Genomic DNA, 21828 nt, shown 5'->3' with positions numbered 1-21828 from the left:
AGGCCTTGGAGTCTCTGAACAAGAAGGATATAGGTGAGATCAAGTCCTATGGCCGGCCCCCAGCTCAAGTGGAGATAGTGATGCAAGCTGTCATGATTCTTCGGGGCAATGAACCCACATGGGCAGAGGCCAAGCGGCAGCTAGGTAAGCTGAGAGCCATGAGGTAAACAGTTTCCCTCAGCCAGTGTTTGTTGATGACTAGAGTGGACCAGTTAAGCTTGAATGAGGCACCCAAACTGACCCTTGACGTCACAGAGTCTAGGAGGGAAGAGAAGCTGTAAATATCAGGAGTTTTTGGTTGTAAGTAATAGAAAAAGGCTTTTTTGCTTTCTTTTCTGTACTGGTACTGGGGCTTGAAGGCACGGCCTGGATGCTATCCCTTCAATTTTTTTGCTCAAGGCTAGTGCTCTACCACTTCAGTCATAACTCTGGGTTTGGCTTTTTGCTTGTTAGAGATAAGAGTCTTGGGGCTGGGAATATGGCCTAGTGGCAAGAGCGCTTGCCTCCTACACATAAAGCACTCCGTTCGATTCCCCAGCACCACATATATGGAAAATGGCCAGAAGGGGCGCTGTGGCTAGGTGGCAGAGCGCTAGCCTTGAGCATGAAGAAGCCAGGGATGGTGCTCAGGCCCAGAGGCCGAGGCCCAGGACTGGCCAAAAAAAAAAAAAAAAAAAAAAAAAAAAAAGAGAGAAGAGTCTTACAGTCCTAACAGGACTGGCTTTGAGCCAGGATCCTCACATCTCAGCCTCCTCAGTAGATAGGACTATAGGTATGAACTCCCAAACTCCCGAAACCCAACTTGCTTTCTTTCTCTTTTTCCTTCCTCCCTCCTTTCCCCCTTCCCTTCCTTCTTTCCTTTTTCCCTCCCTCCCTTCCTCTCTCCCTCCCTTCCTCCCTCCCTCCCTCCTTCTTTCCCTCCCTCCCTCCTTCTCTCCCTCTCTTCTTTTTTTGAGACAATCTTACTATGCATCCCAAGCTGACCTCAAACTAACAATCTTCTTGCTTTACCTTCCAAGTGCTGAGATTGTATATACCACCATACCTGGATTGCTCTTTTTTGTGTGTGTGCTAGTCCTGAGGCTTGAACTCATGGCCTGGGCGCTGTCCCTGAGCCTCTTTGTGCTCAAGGCTAGTGCAATACCACTTGAGCCATAGCACCACTTCAGGCTTTTTTTGAGTAGTTTATTGGAGGTAAGAGTCTCACAGACTTTCCTGCCCAGGCTGGCTTCAAACTATGATCCTCAGATCTTAGCCTCTTGAGTAGTTAGGATTACAGGTGTGTAGCTAGGATTACTGGTGCCTAGTTTTGCTCATTTTATTATAAGCAAAAAACTGAAAATTGCCATAAAATGTAGCAATATATTGTAGGATCCAATGACAGAATGACTTTAGCTTTCCCCCCCACCCTACCCCCAAAGGGACAAGAATCAGAAACTAGGGAACAAGATTCTTTTCATTCTGCAGTCTTCTCTGGTTGGGTTTCCATGGTAGAATACAGTCTGCCAGTCACAGTTTGGGGGCCCCTGTCCTGGAAGAGTGTAATGCCCATAGGAGGGTGTGTAGGGTAGTTTGGCTGAGTGTGTAAGGGTAAATGAGTGTATAAGGGGCTGTAGAGGTCTCAGGGATTGAGAAGATTCTAGAGATGGGGCAAGGTTGGGGGTGGGGGGTATACTAGAGTTGAGGTCAGATAGCTTGGCCATGGGAACTGAACCAAGGAAAAACCATGGTTTTAAGCACTAGCAGCGAAGCTTAGACTAAGAGGCAAAGGACTTGGTCCTCTAGCTGAGGCTCCCAAATGTCATCCCACAGGGGAACAGAATTTCATCAAGTCCCTCATCTACTTTGATAAAGACAACATCTCAGATAAGGTGCTAAAGAAGATAGGAGCCTACTGTGCCCAGCCGGACTTCCAGCCCGACATCATTGGCCGAGTTTCCCTGGCCGCCAAGTCCCTGTGCATGTGGGTGCGGGCCATGGAGGTGGGTGCGGGCCATGGAGGTAGGTGGTGGCTGAGGTGGATAGGGGAAGTGAAGGCAGGCCTGAAAATGACTGCAGGGTGACAAACCCAGATGGGAAGGTGGTGGGTAAGTCCTGGTGGGTAAGCTAGTGGGTTAGTGGGCAGCCCCCATGGCCTGTCTTGTGTTCCCTCAGCTGTATGGACGGCTGTATAGGGTGGTGGAGCCCAAAAGGATTCGAATGAATGCTGCTCTGGCCCAACTGCAGGAGAAGCAAGCAGCCCTGGCTGAGGCCCAGGAAAAGCTGCGAGAGGTGAGCAACTCCCGTCTCTTCCCTAGGGCTCTCTCTCCCTCTGGTTTAGGGGAACCTTCATCAGCATCTATTTACCACATCTAATTCCAGTCACCATTCTCCTGCCCTGCATTCTTCTTCATTCTCCCTCCTACTCTGTGCCCTGTTAAGATTGGGCTGCCTCTGGCCCAGAAAGCTTAGGCCAGAGCAGAAGGTTGAAAAGGCTCAGCGGGCACTTGCCCCCAGGAACTCCTGACTCCCAGACTGGGAGTACATATCTCTCTACCTCTCTCTGGAAATTGGCTTTGGGATGGTAACTGCTGAAATCTGGGTAGCAAATTGGTCTTTGCCAAGAGGGTTGGTATCCCTGCGGTGGGCTGGATGGAACTGAAGAAGGGAGGGGGGCAGGGCTGTCCCAGTAGCCAAAGGGAGCCAATTACCATGAGCAAGCTCAGCATGCCACAAGGTGACTTCTTACAAGATATTTGCACAAACAACCCTCAGACCATACAAAATAGTCAGCTGCTATTATTGAACAAACTCAGAACCCTCCCATGTGCCCATCCATCCTCTCCCTCTCCCCCCACCCCTTCTTTCCTTCATACTGGTCCTAGGGCTTGAATTGAGGACCTGGACACTGTCCTTCAGTTTTGGGGATTCCCCTCCCCCAACTCAAAGCTCTACCACTTGAGCCACAGCTCCACTTCTAGCTTTTTGGTGGTTAATTGGAGATACGCATCTCATGAACTTTCCTGCCTGGGTTGGCTTAGAATCATAAACCTTAGATCTCAGTTTTCCCAGGAGCTAGGTTACAGGTGTGAGCCCAGGTGCCCAACTAGACATGCTTCTTGTTTCCAGTCAGTTGAACTTCTTTGTCCCCTAATTTTGTTGATGCTGTCTTTATACAGACAATTTAAATGACTATAATTATTATTACTATTATTAGAAGTACTAGGGTTTGAACTTAGGGCCTTAAATTTGCTAGGCAGGTACTCTGCCCTTGAGCCACGCTACTAGACCTTTTTGGTTTTAGTTGTTTTTCTCATAGGGTCTCACATTTTTTCCCCCCAAGGCTGGTCTCAAATCATGACTTCCCACCTAAGTAGCTAGGAGCACAGTCACACACCACCACTCCTGGCTACCAATGGAGGTGGGACTTGTTTACTTTTTGGCTTTCTGCTCATTCTGGTCTCTAACCAGTCCTCCTGATATCCACTTCCCAAATAGCTGGGATTACAGGCATTAGCCACCATGCCAAGCTAACATTATTGCAGAATTTAAATTGGTCATACAATTTTGAATTGTTTTCTTTGATACCAACTATGGAAACCATGCAGGTCCAGATCCAAGTTAACTTGGAATAGGCGCCCATGATTTGGTGAGATTGAGTGACAAGCAAAGGTCACTAGCTAGTTGCTGTCTGAGTTCCTGATTCTATGCCACACTGGCCATGGTATACTCCTGTCATTTCTACTGTAGCCATTTTTGTCTCTAGAGCTGCCCTTGATGCCTCTTTCAGTTCTGTCTGTGCAGAAACCCAAACATCCTGGGAGCTGGCTGCTTTCTTCATGTGCTTCTCCTTGTTCTGCATGTCCCATTGTCTGTGCCACCCCCAACCAACCAGGAAACTTTCACAATTTCTTTTTTTTTTTAATGGTATGGGGCCTTGAACTCAGGGCCTCACATTTTTGCTTTTTTTTTTTTTTCCACTCAAGGCTGGTGATCTAACCAGCTTTTTGCTAGTTCATTGGAGACAAGAATCTCAAGAACTTGTCTGCCCTGGCTGGCTTTGAACCTCTACGCATCTCAGCCTCCCAAGTAGCCAAAATTACAGGTATGAGCCACTGCACCCAGCAAGAGCTTTGCTTTTTTACTCTCACAGGGAGTAGTCACCAGTGAGGCAATCATCTGGAACAGTTTCTCACTCCAATGAATCATATCCTGGGGCAGGAATTAGGAACTGATCCCTTTATATGTGAAAAATTAGACTCTGGGAGTTCACTGCCAATGATTCATTCTTTGAGTGAACACTTACAGAGCAAGCGTATTAGATTTTCTTGGCGGAGAGCTCACATGAATTAGAAACCCCTTAATGGATGAAACAGATTAAGAGTAAACTGGAGCCAGCTGGTGGCTCACACCTGTAATCCTAGCTACTTAGGAGGCTGAGATCTGAGAATCGTAGTTCAAAGCCAGCCTGGATAGGAAAGTCTATGAGACTCATCTACAATAACCACCATAAAACCAGAAGTGGGCACTGTGGCTCAAGTGGTAGAGCACTAGCCTTGAGCTGAAGAGCTCAGGAACAGCACCCAGGCCCAGAGTTCAAGCCCCATGCCCAACAACAACAAAGAGTAAGCTAGGCATGCGTGGTTCATACCTGTAATCTTAGCTACTCAGGAGGCAGAGAACTGAGGACTGCAGTTTGAAACCAGCCCAGGCAGGAAAATCCTTGATACTCTTATCTTCTATTAATTAGCAAAAAGCCAGAAATGCAGCTGTGGCTCAATTGGTAGAGTGATAGCCTTGAGCAAAAAACTCAGGGATAGTGCCCTGGACTGGCATTAAAAAAGAAAAGCAGATAAGAGAGCCAAATGTTATGGCTCAAATCTATAGTTACAGCTACAGATATTGAGGAAGAGGATCATATGATTCCAAAGGTTAATTGCCAGCTTGGACAACAGGAAGACCTCTGTCTCAAAAACAAAACAAGAATATTAAGAATATGGGGGACCAGCACCTTCCCCTTGTTACTGATAAAGGCCAAATGCAATTTTTTTCTTTTTTGGTGCTGGTCATGGGGTTTGAACTCACTCAGGGATCAAGGTTAGTAGTGTCTTATCACTTGAGCCACAGCTCCACTTCCAGCTTTTTGGTGGTTAACTGGAGATAAAAGTCTTATGGAGGGCTGGGAATATGGCCTAGTGGCAAGAGTGCTTGCCTCGTATACATGAGGCCTGGCTTCGATTCCTCAGCACCACATATACAGAAAATGGCCAGAAGGGGCGCTGTGGCTCAAGTGGTAGAGTGGTAGCCTTGAGCAAAAAAGAAGCCAGGGACAGTGCTCAGGCCCTGAGTTCACGGCCTAGGACTGGCCCAAAAAAAAAATAAATAAATAAAAATAAAAAGTTTTATGGACATTCCTGCCCTGACTAGCTTCACACTGTGATCCTTAGATCTAGGCCTCTGAGTAGTTAGGATTATAGACACGAGCCACTGGTTCCAGGCTCCAAATGCATCTTGTAACAAAACCTCAGCACTGTACTGATGCAGACACTATCCCAGGCCATCAAATCAGAATTCCTGGAAGAATCTGAGAGTCAGCATTTAAAGAACTGCCCTGTTAGAGCCAGCTAGGTACAGGAAAGCAAGTCAGAGCCCAGAGCCCAGAGCCCAGAGCCCAGAGCCCAGAGCCCAGAGCCCAGAGCCCAGCTGTATTTCCAGCTTAGGAAGAAAAGTTCATGAGACTCTTATCTCCACCAAAAAGCCAGAAGTGGAGCTGTGGCTTAAGTGGCTTAAGTGAGTACCAAGTCTTGAGCAAATAAGCTGAGGCAGCTGAAGTCAGTGCCTAGGCCCTGACTTCAAGCCCTAAGACCAGTTCAGCCTGTAGGTGGCGTATTGGAATGAGCTTGAGTCAGAAGAATCTGGGTCAGGCTCCTTGGTGCTAAACATCTAAGCATCTTCTACAGGCATGATCATATCAACACTGCTTGTGAAATTTGACCTTTCTTCCAAGCCTCAAGACAATGCCTCTAGGCCTAGTTGTGGCTTCTGCATGTAAAGGTTATCAGCCTTCTTGACAACATGAAACTGAAAGTGTAGTTGAAAAGGTTGTGAGGTGGGTGGAGGACTTGGGAGGAAAAGATGGGTAATATTTTTTGTTTTGATGGGGCTCTCTTTTTTTTTTTTAATATGGTACTGGGAACTGAACTCAGTCTCAGACTTGCTGGGGAAGGGCTCTACAACCTGAGTCATACCCCAGTCCTTTGACTTGCTTGTTTTTCAGATAGGGTCTTGCACTTTTGCAGGGTTTAGTTAGCCTCAGACCCCGAATCTTTCTACCTCCACCTTCTGAGTAGCCGGGATGATAGAGATCTGCCACTATTCCCTGCAAACTGAGGTCTTCCTTTTAGTAGTTTTCTCTTTTACTTTTATGTGGTACTGGGTTTGAACTCAGGACTTCACACATGCAATGCAGGTGCTCTTCCATTTTTTCTTTTTCTTGTCAGTGTGGAGCTTGAACCCAGGGCCTGGGTGCTGTCCCTGAGCATTTTCACTCAAGGCTAGCATTCTACCACTTTGAGGCACAGCTCTACTTCCTTTTAAAAATTTCTCTTTTATTTTTCCTTCCTTCCTTTTTTCCTTCCTTCCTTCCTTCCTTCCTCCCTTCCTCCCTCCCTCCCTTCCTCCCTCCCTCCCTCCCTCCCTCCCTCCCTCCCTCCTCCCTCCCTCTCCCTCTCTCTCTCTCTTTCTCTCTCTCTCTCTCTCTCTCTCTCTCTCTCTCTCTCTCTCTCTCTCTCTCTCTCTCTCTCTCTCTCTCTCTCTCTCTCGGTGGCTCTGGGGCTTGAACTCAGGGCCTGTTTACTGTCCCTGAACTCTTTTGCTTAATTAAGGTTAGTGCTCTGGCACTTTGAGCATAGCTCAACTTCTGATTTTCTGGTGGTTAATTGGAGATCAAAGTCTCACAGACTTTCCTACCCAGGCTTCCTTCAAACTGGGATCCTTAGATCTCAGGCTCCAGAGTGGCTAGGATTACATGTGTGAGCCACTAGCACTGGCTTTTTTTCTTTTCTTTCTTTTTCTTTTTTGTTTGTGAGACAGGGCCTTGACTATTTTGCCCAGGCTAGCCTTGAACTATTCATCTTCATTTACCTCCTGGGTAAAACTAAGGTTTTAATATAGTGATAAAGCAACTAGGAGAAATATTAATAGATAGAAGAGGTTGTGGAGTGAAAGCATAAGGGAGTTAAAATCTTCATGTGGCATAGCACAAAGTCGTTAAGAATAATATAAAATTGATACACAAGAAAACAACATCAGCCAAGAGCTGGTGGATCATGCCTGTAATCTTAACTACTTAGGATACTGAGATCTGAAGATCAAGGTTGGAAACCAGACAAAATGTGAGACTCTTATCTTCAATTAACCAGCAAAAGGCTGGAAGTGGAGATATGGCTCATTTGGTAGAGCACCACTGAGCAAAATAGGCAAGCAAGAGTGCAAGTTCAATCCCCAGTATCAGCATGTGTGTACGCGTGCGCGCACGCGCGCGCACACACACACACACAAAGAAAAGAAAACACATAATAGGATATACTTGGATATGAACAGGATACTTCTAGTAAATTGAAGCCAGAATTCAAGATAGAGTTAAATACTAAGGCACCTCTAGAGAAGGGAATTAGGCAAGTGGAAGTTGGAACAGAGTTGAGAGGAAGACTTTCCATGACTTATGCCCTTGTGCCTTTTGAATTTTTAAATTCCTATTCAGAAAGTAAACAAAATTGAAAGAAAAAAGACATAGCAATGTGAAGATGTTTCTCGTGTCCATGGATCTTCATTAAAGCATGGTGAATAATAAAGTTGAAAAACACAAATGTGCATGCATAGGAGTTTTGTTGTATAAACTAAAGTTCACAGATAATTTGAAGGGATGGGTGGGGCTGGGAAAAATGGAAGAGAGCAATGGAAGGAATGACATTGACCAAGATGCACTGCACTTGTATACTGACATGTTAAATTGAAATCTCTTTGTACAATTACTTAAAGATCATGAAAAGGGGGTGTTTTTTTTTTTTTTTAAGTGCCGGTGGCTCATGCCTATAATCCTAGCTACTCAGGGAGGCTGAGATCTGAGGATTGTGGTCCAAAGCCAGCCAGGTAGGAAAGTCCATGAGATTCTTCTCTCCAATTAACCACCAGAAAACTGGAAGTGGCGTAGTGGCTCAAGTGGTAGAGCCCTAGCCTTGAGCTGCAGAGCTCGGGGACAGCGCCCAGGCCCTGAATTGAAGGGCCTAGCACACACACAAATTAAAAAAGAAAAAAAAAAGTTGGAGAATGTGGCTTAGTGGTAGAGTGCTTGCCTAGCATGCATGAAGCCCTGGGTTTGATTCCTTACTGCTCCATAAACAGAAGAAGCCAGAAGTGGTGCTGTGGCTCAAGTGCTAGTCTTGAGGAAAAGAAACTCAGGGACAGTGCCCAGGCCCTGAGTTCAAGCACCAGGACTGACAAAAAACAAAAACAAAAAACCTTCCCCCTACCCCACAAAGATAGCAACATTACACACTAAGTAATAAAATATAAAACTATCAAGTGGGCCAAATGTCATACCCAAAATAAGAGCACCCCTGTTCTGGGCTTCTGTTCACCCTGACCTCTGAAGTTTCCAACTGACCTTGTCCCTTCTCCAGTGGCACCCTCTCTCTTGAGATGTTAATGCTTCTTCTTCTTTTGGTCCGTTCTGGGGTTTGAGCTCAGGGCCTCATACTTGTTAGGCAGGAGCTGTAGTACTGAAGGTCCACTCCAGAAAATGCCAATGTCTTCTAACACTGCCACCAAGTCTGGACCCATAGGCCATCCTGACTTGTGAAGGTGTCACTGAATTTTTGCTTTGTCTTAGAGAGCATTTTTGGGAGAGCTTTTTACTCCATTCCCAGCATTCCAGCCCCAGTCCTCCCTGCTTACTCCATGCTAGGCACTGAGACAGCACCCATCCATCCTCATGCACAGCCACCCAGGCAAAGCTAGGGAAAGTTTGAGACTTAGCCAGTATCACTTATAAGGCAAAACTATTTCTCTTTATAGTAGTGGAGCTATTTCCAGGACTGCAGTGTGTGTGTGTGTGTGTGTGTGTGTGTGTGTGTGTGTGTGTGTGTGTGTGTGTGTTACTGGTTTGGGACCTGGGATTTGGCCCTTTTCCTCTATCTTCTCCTTTTTCCCTTCTGCCCCTTCTCTCTCTCCTCTTCTCTTTCTTGTGTTCTCTTTCTTCCTATCTCCCTCCCCTCCATGTCTCCAGGGCCTCTGTATATAAACCAAGGGGCCTCAAGCTCATGGTTCTCCTACTGAAATTACAGGTGTGTGCTACTATGCCCTGCTAAATCCTTGAATGGATTACCTCTTTTTCATTCTCATAGCTCTGAAGCTCATTTCTTTTTTTCTTTCTTTTTTCTTTTTGACCAGTCCTGGGGCTTGGACTCAGGGCCTAAGCACTGTCCCTGGCTTCTTTTTGCTCAAGAATAGCACTCTGGGCTGGGGATATGGCCTAGTGGCAAGAGTGCCTGCCTCGGATACACGAGGCCCTAGGTTCGATTCCCCAGCACCACATATACAGAAAACGGCCAGAAGCGGCGCTGTGGCTCAAGCGGCAGAGTGCTAGCCTTGAGCGGGAAGAAGCCAGGGACAGTGCTCAGGCCCTGAGTCCAAGGCCCAGGACTGGCAAAAAAAAAAAAAAGAATAGCACTCTGACACTTGAGCCACAGCACCACTTCTGGCCATTTTCTGTATATGTGGTGCTGGGGAATTGAACCCTGGGTTTCATGTATAGGAGGCAAGCACTCTTGCCACTAGGTCATATTCCCAGCCCTCTGGAGCTCATTTCTAGTTTTTCTTCCCCTCTGTCAGGTTCTGCCTCAGATATGATCCCTGGCATGGATTAGCAGTTGCTTGTGTATACAGTGAGACTCTCTTACGAACATTCATTTGGTTGTTTTTTGTTTTGTTTTATTTCCCCAGTGCTGGGGATCAAACCCAGAGCCTAGTGCATACCAGGCAATCTCTACCATTGAACCACATTCCATACCATTGAACTGGGTACCAAAACTCTTACATGTTCTTTGGGGTTTTTTTTGGTGCCAGTCCTGGGGCTTGAACTCAGGGCTTGAGCACTGTCCCTGAGCTTTTTTTGCTCAAGGCTAGTACTCTACTACTTGAGCCACAGCTCCACTTTCAGCTTTTTTGCTGATTAATTGGTGATGAGAATCTCATGGACTTTTCTGCCTAGGCTAGCTTTGAACCACAATCCTCAGATCTCAGCCTCCTGAGTAGCTAGACTTACAGGTGTGAGCCATTGGCAACTGGCGTGTGTGTGTGTGTGTGTGTGCGTGCGTGCGTGCGTGCGTGCGTGCGTGTGTGTGTGTGTGTGTGTGTGTGTGCTTCAAAAGGTCTCTGTCTTCTACCTGGCCTTGATTTCATAGCCAAGTAGTTTCTGAGCTCTGGAGAGAGGGCAGAGGAAAGAAATGAAAGGAAATTCATTTCATATATTTTATCTCATTTCCCATGACAATACTATAAAGTAAGTATTGTTCTTATTTCACATGTGAGGTAAACTGAGGCTCAAAGAAATAAATATACCCTAGGGCAATTAGCTACAAAGTGACAATGTGGTGATTGGAACCAGAACAATTCTGCCTTCAACCTTCTGTGCCCCATTCTCTGATCTTTCCCAGGTAGCAGAAAAACTGGAAATGCTAAAGAAACAGTATGATGAGAAGCTGGCCCAGAAAGAGGAGCTTCGTAAGAAGTCTGAAGAGATGGAACTGAAACTAGAGCGAGCTGGGATGCTGGTGTCTGGACTGGCGGGTGAGAAGGCCCGATGGGAGGAGACGGTGCAGGTGAGATGGGTTTGTAGCGCTGGCTTCCCTTTTGTTTAGCATACCTGGTCCAAGAAATCCATCCTCTTTCCATTGAGGGATGCTTAGGGAAAACAATGGCAGATGAATGCCCTTCCCTCCTCCTTCCCTCCTCCTCCCTCACATTTGGTGAGAATGAGGAAGGAAAGGATTTGGTCCACTGAGGGGTGGGGGTGGTGTCAGCTCCAGGGAGGAGGCATCTGGAAAGCATGCCAGGACTCTTGATACAGCCTATCTGCCCGATAGATGACAGACATGGACCATTTGTCTCAACCTTACTGAGCCTCTGGCTCCACGATAGACTAGGCCTTATCACCACAGTGTAAACACTGCTGTCAGGGACAGAAACCACTAAAGTAATTAGAACCAGGTTAGTATGTCCAGAGCACAAGGGTTTAGGAGAAAGAATCTCTTTGATTTAGACCAGTATCCAGAGACAGTATCTTCAAAAGTATTCCTAGTACTCCCCAAAGGGTTGAGGCCCCTGGCAGCTGACCTCCTTCCTGCTGTCCACAGGGCCTGGAGGAGGATCTGGGCTACCTGGTGGGTGACTGTCTGCTGGCAGCAGCCTTCCTGTCTTACATGGGACCTTTCCTCACCAACTATCGGGATGAGATTGTCAACCAAATCTGGATCCGAAAGGTGAGATGAAGCCTTACTCCAAGAAGTGAGCTCTGGGGCAAGACTTTAGGGGGTATTAAAGGATACTGGAGGAGGCCGAGATTTTAAAGAGGCTGAATATTAAAAGATACTCAGGAGGCTAAAATCTGAGAATCACGGTTTGAATCTAGACTGGGCAGACAAATCCATGAGACTCTTATTTCCAAATAACTAGCAAAAAGCCATAGTGGAGGTATGGCTCAAGAGCACCAGCCTTGAGAAAACAAAACAAGTGAGAAATGGAGGCCCTGAGTTCAAACCCTAGTACACACACACACACACACACACACACACACACACACACACACACACACACACACACACTGAGAAGGGGCTGCTAGACTCTTCACACTAACATTTGAGGTTCTTTTCTCAGATCTGGGAGCTTCAAGTTCCTTGCTCACCTCGCTTTGCCATTGATACCTTTCTGACCAATCCTACCAAAGTTCGAGACTGGAACATCCAGGGATTGCCCTCAGATGCTTTCTCCACGGAAAATGGCATCATAGTGACCCGGGGCAACAGGTGAGGAGACTGCAGGTAGTGAGAAGCAGAGGGAGAAGGGGACCCTATCTTCTGACTAATGCCTCCTTCTCCAGGTGGGCTCTCATGATTGATCCACAGGCCCAGGCCCTAAAATGGATTAAGAACATGGAAGGAGGCCAGGTATAAGGCTGGCCGACTGGGGGGTTACCTGAGTCGAATCTCCTATAAAGTGAATCTCTTCATGAGAAGAGATGAGGCCTTGACCATGGTGGCCCTGGGATGTTTGTCAGGGTTTCTTCCATCTTTCCTCTTGCTTGCTAGGGTCTCCGGATCATTGACTTGCAGATGATGGACTACCTTCGAGTTCTAGAAAAGGCCATCCAGTTCGGGTTTCCAGTGCTTCTCCAGAATGTGCAGGAATATCTGGACCCCTCTCTCAACCCTGTGCTCAACAAATCTGTGTCTCGAATTGGTCAGGGCTTGGATTTATAGTGGGGCTGGATTGTGGGACAGTCCTATGAGATTAGCTGGAATGAGACCCTGGGGTGGAAAGGGTGCCCTTTGGCTGTGTCCTGTCCTTGCCTGTCCTTCCATGCAGTTAGGCCTTGGCTAGTCCTTTAAGGGAGCTGAATGGATACCCCCGGATGCCACTGGGAAATGGGTCTGGTCATACTTGGCCATAAGGGACTCTTGCCTTTGATTAACTTTTGTGGATGTAGGTGGCCGGCTACTCATGCGCATTGGGGAAAAGGAAGTGGAATACAACCCCAACTTCCGTTTCTACATCACCACCAAGCTCTCGAACCCACACTACAGCCCAGAGACCTCAGCCAAGACCACCATTGTAAACTTTGCTGTTAAAGAGCAGGTGGGTAAAGGGCTGATGCCCTTAGCTAGGGTGAAGCAGGAAGAGCTGGAGTTTGGGGCGGGTGGGGGCAGGGGCGAGGGGAGCCTCAGAAAAAAAAGACTATGCTTAAATCAGGCAACAGTAGCTCACACCTGTAATTCTAGCTACTCAAGAAGCTGAGATCTGAGGATCATGGTTCAAAACCAGCCTGGGCAGGAAAGGCCATGAGACTCTCATCTCCAATTGACTGGCACAAGAGCTGGAACTGGAGCTGTGGCTCAAGTGGTAGAATGCTGGCCTTGAGCAAAATTGCTCAGAGACAGTGCCCAGGGGCCAGCACCAACAAACAAAAAGACAAGGCTTGAGTTATGTCAACAGATGATGAGAGTGTTAGGATGTCTAAAGATCTGGCTAGGTCAGTGGTTGCAGGAGTAAGTGCTCACCCTGAGTCTTGGCACAGGGCCTAGAGGCCCAGCTACTAGGCATTGTGGTTCGGAAGGAACGACCTGAGCTGGAGGAGCAGAAGGACTCTCTGGTCATCAATATTGCTGCTGGCAAAAGGAAGCTCAAGGAACTGGAGGACGAGATTCTCCGGTGAGACTGGGAGGCCACCACCCACCTTCCATAGCACTTCTGCCAGGTAGCACCCAGCACCCTACAAGCACAGCTTGGAGTCCTCTTTGCCCAGCCCTTTAACCTGTGTGCCCCTTGGCATCCCCCTAGCTTGCTGAACGAGGCCACGGGCTCCCTCCTGGATGATGTACAGCTGGTGAACACACTACAGACATCCAAGATCACTGCTAGTGAGGTGACAGAGCAGCTGGAGACCAGTGAGACCACAGAGATCAACATTGACCTGGCCAGAGAGGTGAGCTGTGCCCTCCAGCCCTGCCTCCCAGGTCCTTGAGTTGGCTGCTCTGAGTGTACTGGCTTAGGAACCCCTTCCTGCCCTGGGCCCCTCTGTGGTCTTCATATGGCTCCCCCCACGTCCCCACAGGCTTACCGCCCATGCGCCCAGAGGGCCTCAGTGCTGTTCTTTGTGCTCAATGACATGGGCCGCATCGACCCCATGTACCAGTTCTCACTGGATGCCTACATCAGCCTCTTTATCCTCAGCATCGACAAGAGCCATCGCAGCACCAAGCTGAAGGACCGCATTGACTATCTGAACGACTACCATACCTATGCGGTGTACAGGTCTGACGGCCCAGCCAAGGGGCTCACGGTTCTCTTCCAGCCACTTCCGGCACTGTACTCTCCCAGCCATCTTCCTGCTCCACTGCCCTCCTTTCCTTCCACCTACCTGGAAAGCTCACTCACCTACTCTCAAGGTTTAACTACCATCTGTTGGCTGAGGATTCTCGCTTTCATGTCTCTGAGTATATTGGACATGCACCTCTGTCTCCTTTTCTACTTGTTCTAATGCTAACGCCCACAGGAAGTATTGGGGTTCTTGTTAAAATATAGATCAAGAGCCAGGTTCTGGTGTCTCACATCTATAATCCCAGCTACTCAGGAGGCTGAGATCCAAGGATCGTGATTCCAAGCCAGCCTGAAAAAAAAGTCTATGAGACTCTTATCTCCAATTAACTACCAAAAAAAAAAAAAAAAAGGCCAAGAAAAGCCCAAACAAACAAACAAAAAAATTCCTTCCTCATCCCTCCTTCCACTGGCTACCACACCAGCCCTTAACTCGTCCTCTGTTTGTCCCCCTCCACCTGTCCTCCTCCAGCTGCCAATCAACATCAGCCTGGAAACACCTGATCCTGTCACTCCAGGTTAAACACTTCAGTGTCGCCATGTCTCTAGTGGCTCTGAAGCTGGGCCTTTGTGACCTGCCTCCACCCCCTCGGCCTCCTGCTTCCCCAAATCAGAGCAGCTGCCTGGGCAGCACGGCCTGCCCAGCCCGCCCAGCCCCAAGCCACTGCCAGTCCCACTCCTTGCCTTTGGCTGTGCACACTCCCTGGCCACGCCCACTTCTCTGCCTCTCCCATGCCTCCAGATAACCTGCTGCATCTCAGAAGCCTCCTCTGAACCCACTAGGCAAGGCGGGTGCCCCTGATGCCTCTGAGGAGGACTCACACCCACCTTATCCTTCTCATTCTCTGGGTCTGTCAGGCCCCCTACCTCATCCTTCCTCAAAGACAGACACAATTACTCATCTCCCTGTCTTTAGGAACTAGCAGTGTGCTTGGCTAGATTGTGTGTGTGTGTGTGTGTGTGTGTGTGTGTGTGTGTGTTTGCGTGCGTGCTGGCACCAGGGATTGAACTCAGAGCCTAGCTCTGTTGCTTTGCTTTTTCATTCAAGCCTGGCACTTTATTTTCATCTTTTTTTTTTTTTACCCATTTGGGATTTATTTTATTTTATTGTTTTTTAATGTTTTTTATTGTTATTCTAAAAGTGATGTACAGAAGGGTTACAGTTACATGAGTCAGGTCATGAGTGCATTTCTTTTTGGACCCGTCACCCTCATTCTCCCTCATTCTCTCCCAGTGTTTCCCTCCCCTCCTCACCCACAAGTTGTATAGTTCATTTTCCACATAGTGTCCCTCCATTTCTGCACCTTCTTTACCCTCCCAAAGACAAATAAATGAACAAACAAGACAAAAAGAAAAGAAAACAAAAGCAACAACAAAGGAAAAGCCTCTTATTTCCATTTCCTGGAGTTCATTTCAATAAACATTATCCTATATGATCAGATGCACATAGGCATTGCGCCTCTGTGTTCCTGTACTGAGAGCATCCTCCTTTGGTCTCCTGGTGTGTGAATGCCTAGTTGGAGATATGAGTCTCATGGACTTTTCTGTCTGGATTGGCTTTGAACTGTGGTCTTCAGATCTCAGCCTCCAGAGTAACTAGGATTATAGACATGAGCCACCAGTGCCCTGTCAATGTTTTGTTTCTTTTTTTTTGGCCAGTCCTGGGGCTTGGACTCAGGGCCTGAGCACTGTCCCTGGCTTCTTCTTGCTCAAGGCTAGCACTCTGCCACTTGAGTCACAGCGCCACTTCTGGCCATTTTCTGTATATGTGGTGCTGGGGAATCGAACCTAGGGCCTCATGTATACGAGGCAAGCACTCTTGCCACTAGGCCATATCCCCAGCCCCAATGTTTTGTTTCTTAATGGAACGAAATGCTAGTTAGGAGTGGACGGGGAAATTCACAAGGTCTGGGCCCTTGGCTGTTTTGTGGAGGTTTGGGTTAGATGCTGATGAAGCGTCTTCAGTGTAAGACTGAGTTTATAGGGTGGTCACTCAGCGAGCCCTCATGAATGGGTACTCTCCTCCCCACCCCCCCCTCCCAGGTACACCTGCCGGACTCTCTTTGAGCGCCACAAGCTGCTCTTCAGCTTTCATATGTGTGCCAAAATCCTGGAGACTTCTGGCAAGCTCAACATGGATGAGTACAACTTCTTTCTTCGTGGGGGTGTGGTGAGTTGGGCAGACACGTCCCGGCGCAGGTGGTGAGATGGGGGTGAGGTGAAGTGTGACAAGCCGGCAACAAGTGCACAGGTTTTCTGTGGCTGGGGGTGGGGGGTGACTTGTCATGCACCCCAGTTGCCTCTTATGTGTGACCCACTGGTGGGCATTGACCTTGCTGCTGCTGTGCCAACCTGAATTCCAATCACTGCCACAGCGTCTTCCCTGCGCACACCTCTACTCTTTCATCCCTCCCTTGTATGTGTTGGACAGAACCACCACTCCGCTAGACCAGCTTTTCTTCCCTTCTGACCCCGAGTTGCCCAGGCAGCTGAACAGGACTAGAGAAAACCACATCTTGGCTGACTGGACTCTCTTTAAATGGAGGGCCTAGGGCTACAGGCCTTGAGTGGACTCTTAAAGCTGCCCAACAGCCATGCTACAGTCTCTTTCCTCCCAGGCACTTCCTTTTCCACTTCATCTCCTATCTGGATGTGGTGTGTGTGTGTGTGTGTGTGAGAGAGAGAGAGAGAGAGAGACAGAGAGAGAGAAAGAGCATGAGTGCATGCACACATACGCACACACGCAACAGTCCTAGGGCTTGAACTCAGAGCCTGGGCACTGTCCCTGAGTTCCCCGCCCCTCCCCCCATGCTAGTACTCTGCCACTTAAGCTACAACTCTATTTCTAGCTGTTTTTTTCCCCCTTTGGTGGTTAATTGGAGATAAGAGTCTCATGGACTTTCCTGCCCAGGCTGACTTCAAACTGCGATCCTTAGATCTCAGCCTCCTGAATAGCTTGGATTATAGGCGTGAGACACTGCCACTGTACTTCTGATCTGGATTTTAATGTTCCAGTGCCCCTCCCCCAGCCCTCAATCTAGCAACCAGAGAGGGCTTTGTTGTTTTTTTTTTTTTAACATGAACGCCATTTTGGACAGGATTCTCCACACCCAATGTCACCTCCACTGCCCAAGCCCTGACTGTGTTCTAGTATTCTCCTCAAACTCCCTGGCATATCTTACTGGAGGACCTGTGGGACCAGATGTGCCCTGCCCAGGAAATTATACACTTAGCCTTCCCTCATGTCCTTCTAATCTCACTTCAAGGAGGCCACTTTTATTTTATCTTTGAATGGTTCTGAGGATGGAAGCCAAGCCTTGCCCACGTTAGTAAATGCTTTCCTAGCAAGATAACCTCCAGCCCTTCATCTCCTTATTTACTACTTCATAATACCTGCAGCACTCCCAGCCTCCCTCCCTCTCCTCAGTTTATTCTGTTTTAACATGGCATTGCCATCTTTAACCTACTGGATAATTCATTTATTTGTTATGCTTTTTTTTTTTTTGCCAGTCCTGGGCCTTGGACTCAGGGCCTGAGCACTGTCCCTGGCTTCTTCCCGCTCAAGGCTACCACTCTGCCACTTGAGCCACAGCGCCGCTTCTGGCCGTTTTCTGTATATGTGGTGCTGGGGAATCAAACCTAGGGCCTCGTGTATCCGAGGCAGGCACTCTTGCCACTAGGCCATATCCCCAGCCCCATTTGTTATGCTTTTAATAGTCTATAATCTGCCCATGGGTTCATAATTCCTACATTGGGAAATAAAATTTTCAAAGGCTTTTGATTTGTTCAGTGATGTATACCTACGAAAGCCAAGAACTGTGGCTCACACCTGTAATCCTAGCTACTCAGGAGGCTGAGATCTGAGAATCACAAGAAGCCAGCTTGGACAGAAAAGCCCATGGGAGTTTGATTTCAAATTAACCAGTAAATATACAGAAGTGGAAGTGTAGCTTAAGTAGTAGAATGTTGGGCTGGGGGTATGGCCTAGTGGCAAGAGTGCTTGTCTCGTATACATGAGGCCCTGGGCTCAATTCCCCAGCACCACATATACAGAAAACAGCCAGAAGTGGCACTGTGGCTCAAGTGGCAGAGTGCTAGCCTTGAGTAAAAAGAAGCCAGGGACAGTGCTCAGGCCCTGAGTCCAAGCCCCAGGACTGGCAAAAACAAAACAAAACAAAGTAGTAGAATGTTAACCTTGAGCAGGAAAACCAAGCAAGGGCAAAGGCTCATGAGTTCAAGCTTCAGTATCAGCGTACACACACACACTCACACACACACACACACACACACACACACACACACACACACACACAGTTAAAAAGCCCAGCATGCAGGGCTTGGAGTGTGGCTTAGTGGTAGAGTGCTTATCTACCATGCGTGAAACCCTGGGTTCGATTCCTTAGCATCACATAAACACAAAAAGCTGGAAGTGGCACTGTGGCTCAAGTGGTAGAGTGCTAGCATTGAGCAAAAAGAAGCCGGGGACAGTGCTCAGCCCTGAGTTCAAGCCCCCAGGACTGGCTAAAAAAAAAGTCCAAGTTACTTGGGAAGCTGAGTCAGAAGAATTAACTAAACCCAGGAGTTTGAGGCCAGCCTGGGTAGTATAACAAAACTGTGTCTCAAAAAAAATTTTGTTTTAATCCTGGGCATCAGTGGTTCCTGCTTGTAATTCTAACTACTCAAGAGGTTGAGATCTGAAGATTACTGTTGGAAGTCAGCACAGGCAAACAAATCTGAGAGATGCTCACCTCAAATTAGCTAGCAAAAAGCCAGAAGTGGAGGTTCAAGTGGTAGAATGTTAGCCATGAGTAGAAAAAGCCAAAAAAAAGTCTGGGGCCCTTTGTTCAAATCCCCCCCAAACTGGGGAAAAGTTAAAGAATTAATATGGGGTTAGGGGTGTGGCCTAGTGGTAGAGTGCTTGTCTTGAATGCATAAAGCCCTGGGTTCGATTCCTCAGCACCACATAAACAGAAAAGGCCAGAAGTGGCGCTGTGGCTCAAGTGGTAGAGTGCTAGCCTTGAGTAAACGACCCAGGACTGGCAAAAAAGAAGGTGAAGAATAAATATGGAGCCTCGTACCAGTGGCTCATGCCTGTGCTGAGATCTGAGGACCACAGTTTGAAGCCAGCAGGAACGTTTGTAGGACTCTTTATCTCCAATTAACAGCAAAAAAGTCCAGAGTATGCCAGCCTTAAGTGAAAAAGCAAAGGGATAGAGCCCAGGTCCTGAGTTCAGGCCACTGTACCAGTACACACACACACACACACACACACACACACACACACACACACACACACACACACACACACTCTGAACAGATTCCTCTGAAGAGTGAGGCAACCATTTCAAGTCAGAAGGTTTGGAGACATTACTGCCATAAAACCACCAGAGGGAGCCAGTTTCCTAAGCTTTCAACTGTACTAGCTAAGCAGTGTGCATTCCATTTATTGCCCAGTTAAAGGTAGATTTTCATCCATCTTGGATTCCTGTATTCATCTTTTCATTCATTTTATTTCATGCAAAGCCAATGCTGGCTTTCTTACTAGAAAGAAAGAGCTAGAGGGAGACGCGCGTGTGTGCGCACGCGCACACACACACACACACAGAACAAGAACACAAAAGAAGGTTGGAAAAAAAGGGGGAAATAACTTTAAAAGTATATGTAAAAATTTTAAGTAACAAATAGTATTTATGAATATTTGTGAGGTTTGGTGTGACATTCTAACACAATATATATACACTGTATAATGATCAGCTCAGGGTAATTAGTATAGCTATCAACTCAAATTTTTGTCATTTCATTGTGCTGGGAACATTCAAAATCACTCTTCTTTTGAGGAGTAGTTTCCATGAACCCTTTCTCCTCTCTCCTACCTACGAGGTCCTGGATCGGGAGGGCCAAATGGATAACCCATGCACTAGTTGGCTCGCAGATGCCTACTGGGACAATATCACAGAGCTGGACAAACTGACCAACTTCCATGGACTCATGAACTCCTTTGAGCAGTATCCTCGGGACTGGCTCCTGTGGTATACCAATGCTGCCCCTGAGAAAGCCATGCTGCCAGGTATACCCAGGCCAGGGGGTGCTCTCTGTCTCTCCTCTCCTTCATTCAGCCTGTTTGCCATTCTCTTTCCTCTTTTTTTTTTTTTTTTTTGCCAGTCCTGGATTTGGACTCAGGGCCTGAGCACTGTCTCTGGCTTCTTTTTGCTCAAGGCTAGCACTCTGCCACTTGAGCCACAGCGCCACTTCTGGCCATTTTCTATATATGTGGTGCTGGGGAATCGAACCCAGGGCTTCATGTATACAAGGTGAGCACTCTTGCCATAGGCCATATTCCCAGCCCTTCTCTTTCCTCTTTATCTCTCTGGACCTCCATGCCACTGCTGCCTCTCCTGCAGTGCCTCTCGGTTTAGAAAATTAGCTCTTCCAGGACTCCCTTTGCCTGTCACTGTCTCCCTCCTCCCCAGGTGAATGGGAAAACGCCTGCAATGAAATGCAGCGGATGCTGATTGTCCGCTCCCTGCGCCAGGACCGGGTGGCATTCTGCGTCACTTCGTTCATTGTCTCCAACCTTGGCTCCCGCTTTATTGAGCCTCCCGTGTTGAACATGAAATTGGTCAGTGGCTTTGCCCCTTGCCTCTCCACCCCTGACCTCCCTGCCGCCCACACCTTTTGGCTCTCCCTCCGTGCTTAGGCTCTGTGGCTTTCTGAGGCTGAGGCCATTCTTCTGCTTCCAGGTGATGGAAGATTCCACCCCGCGATCTCCACTTGTATTCATCTTGTCTCCGGGTGTGGACCCCACCAGTGCCTTGCTCCAGCTGGCAGAGCACACAGGCATGGCCCAGCGCTTCCACGCCCTCTCCCTGGGCCAGGGCCAGGCTCCCATTGCTGCGCGGCTCCTCCGAGACGGTGTGCAGCATGGTCAGTGTTCTCACTTTTCCATCCTCAGCCCTAGTCCTCCTCCCCAGAACCTCCAACCTTAACCACACCATTGTGACTGCAGCTCCCAAGAGTGGTGGGCCTGAGTGAGGGACACCAGCCCTAAGCCACCAGATGGAATGCGTGGGCAGGGACGAGGTGTAGTGACTGAGTCTCCATGACCTCCCTGTCTCCTCACAGGACATTGGGTGTTCCTGGCAAATTGCCACCTGTCACTGTCTTGGATGCCTAATCTGGACAAGCTGGTAGAACAGCTGCAGGTGGAGGACCCTCACCCTTCCTTCCGCCTCTGGCTCAGCTCTAGCCCCCATCCAGACTTCCCTATCTCCATCTTGCAGGCCAGCATCAAGATGACCACAGAACCACCAAAGGTACAGATGGCTGTAGAAAGCTGGCATCAACGGTGCCATTTCGTCTACCTTTGCTCAGGCTAGCATCAGAGAGGGTCTAGCCTGAATACCACTATTTTGTTCAGTTTTGTTGTTCTCTAAAAACATTCCACATTCAGGCTGGGAATATGGTGTAGTGGTAAGGTGCTTGCTTCATATACATAAAGCCCTGGGTTCAATTCCTCAGCACCACATAGATAGAAAGGGCCAGAAGTGGCACTGTGGCTCAAGTGGCAGAGTGCTAGCCTTGAGTAAAAAGAAGCCAGGGACAGTTGCTTTGGCCCTGAGTTCAAGGCCCAGGACTTGCAAAAAACAAAAGAAAACAGATTTCACATTCCTCTGATTATACAAAATATATTAATCAAAA

General features: G+C 48.0%; 1 protein-coding gene across 3 annotated transcripts in view; it reads left to right on the top strand.

Annotated features, from left to right (window-relative positions):
- Positions 1 to 21828, top strand: part of Dnah2 (dynein axonemal heavy chain 2) — a 128465-nt gene that overhangs the window by 95342 nt on the left and 11295 nt on the right. For all 3 annotated transcript variants that reach the window (XM_048365884.1, XM_048365885.1, XM_048365886.1), the window contains 17 exons: positions 3 to 144; positions 1813 to 1982; positions 2155 to 2271; positions 10695 to 10859; positions 11394 to 11519; positions 11914 to 12062; positions 12137 to 12203; positions 12345 to 12495; positions 12743 to 12891; positions 13331 to 13464; positions 13594 to 13738; positions 13868 to 14067; positions 16174 to 16300; positions 20011 to 20197; positions 20601 to 20749; positions 20871 to 21054; positions 21253 to 21443. In XM_048365884.1, the coding sequence (XP_048221841.1) occupies positions 3 to 144; positions 1813 to 1982; positions 2155 to 2271; positions 10695 to 10859; positions 11394 to 11519; positions 11914 to 12062; positions 12137 to 12203; positions 12345 to 12495; positions 12743 to 12891; positions 13331 to 13464; positions 13594 to 13738; positions 13868 to 14067; positions 16174 to 16300; positions 20011 to 20197; positions 20601 to 20749; positions 20871 to 21054; positions 21253 to 21443 (2553 nt within the window). The remainder of the gene's footprint in view (positions 1 to 2; positions 145 to 1812; positions 1983 to 2154; positions 2272 to 10694; positions 10860 to 11393; positions 11520 to 11913; positions 12063 to 12136; positions 12204 to 12344; positions 12496 to 12742; positions 12892 to 13330; positions 13465 to 13593; positions 13739 to 13867; positions 14068 to 16173; positions 16301 to 20010; positions 20198 to 20600; positions 20750 to 20870; positions 21055 to 21252; positions 21444 to 21828) is intronic.

The sequence above is a fragment of the Perognathus longimembris genome, chromosome 17 (assembly GCF_023159225.1).
Source record: "Perognathus longimembris pacificus isolate PPM17 chromosome 17, ASM2315922v1, whole genome shotgun sequence".
In the NCBI taxonomy this organism is placed as follows: Eukaryota; Metazoa; Chordata; class Mammalia; order Rodentia; family Heteromyidae; genus Perognathus; species Perognathus longimembris.
Note: the sequence above shows the minus strand (reverse complement) of the source record. Positions and strands in the feature narration are given on the sequence as shown.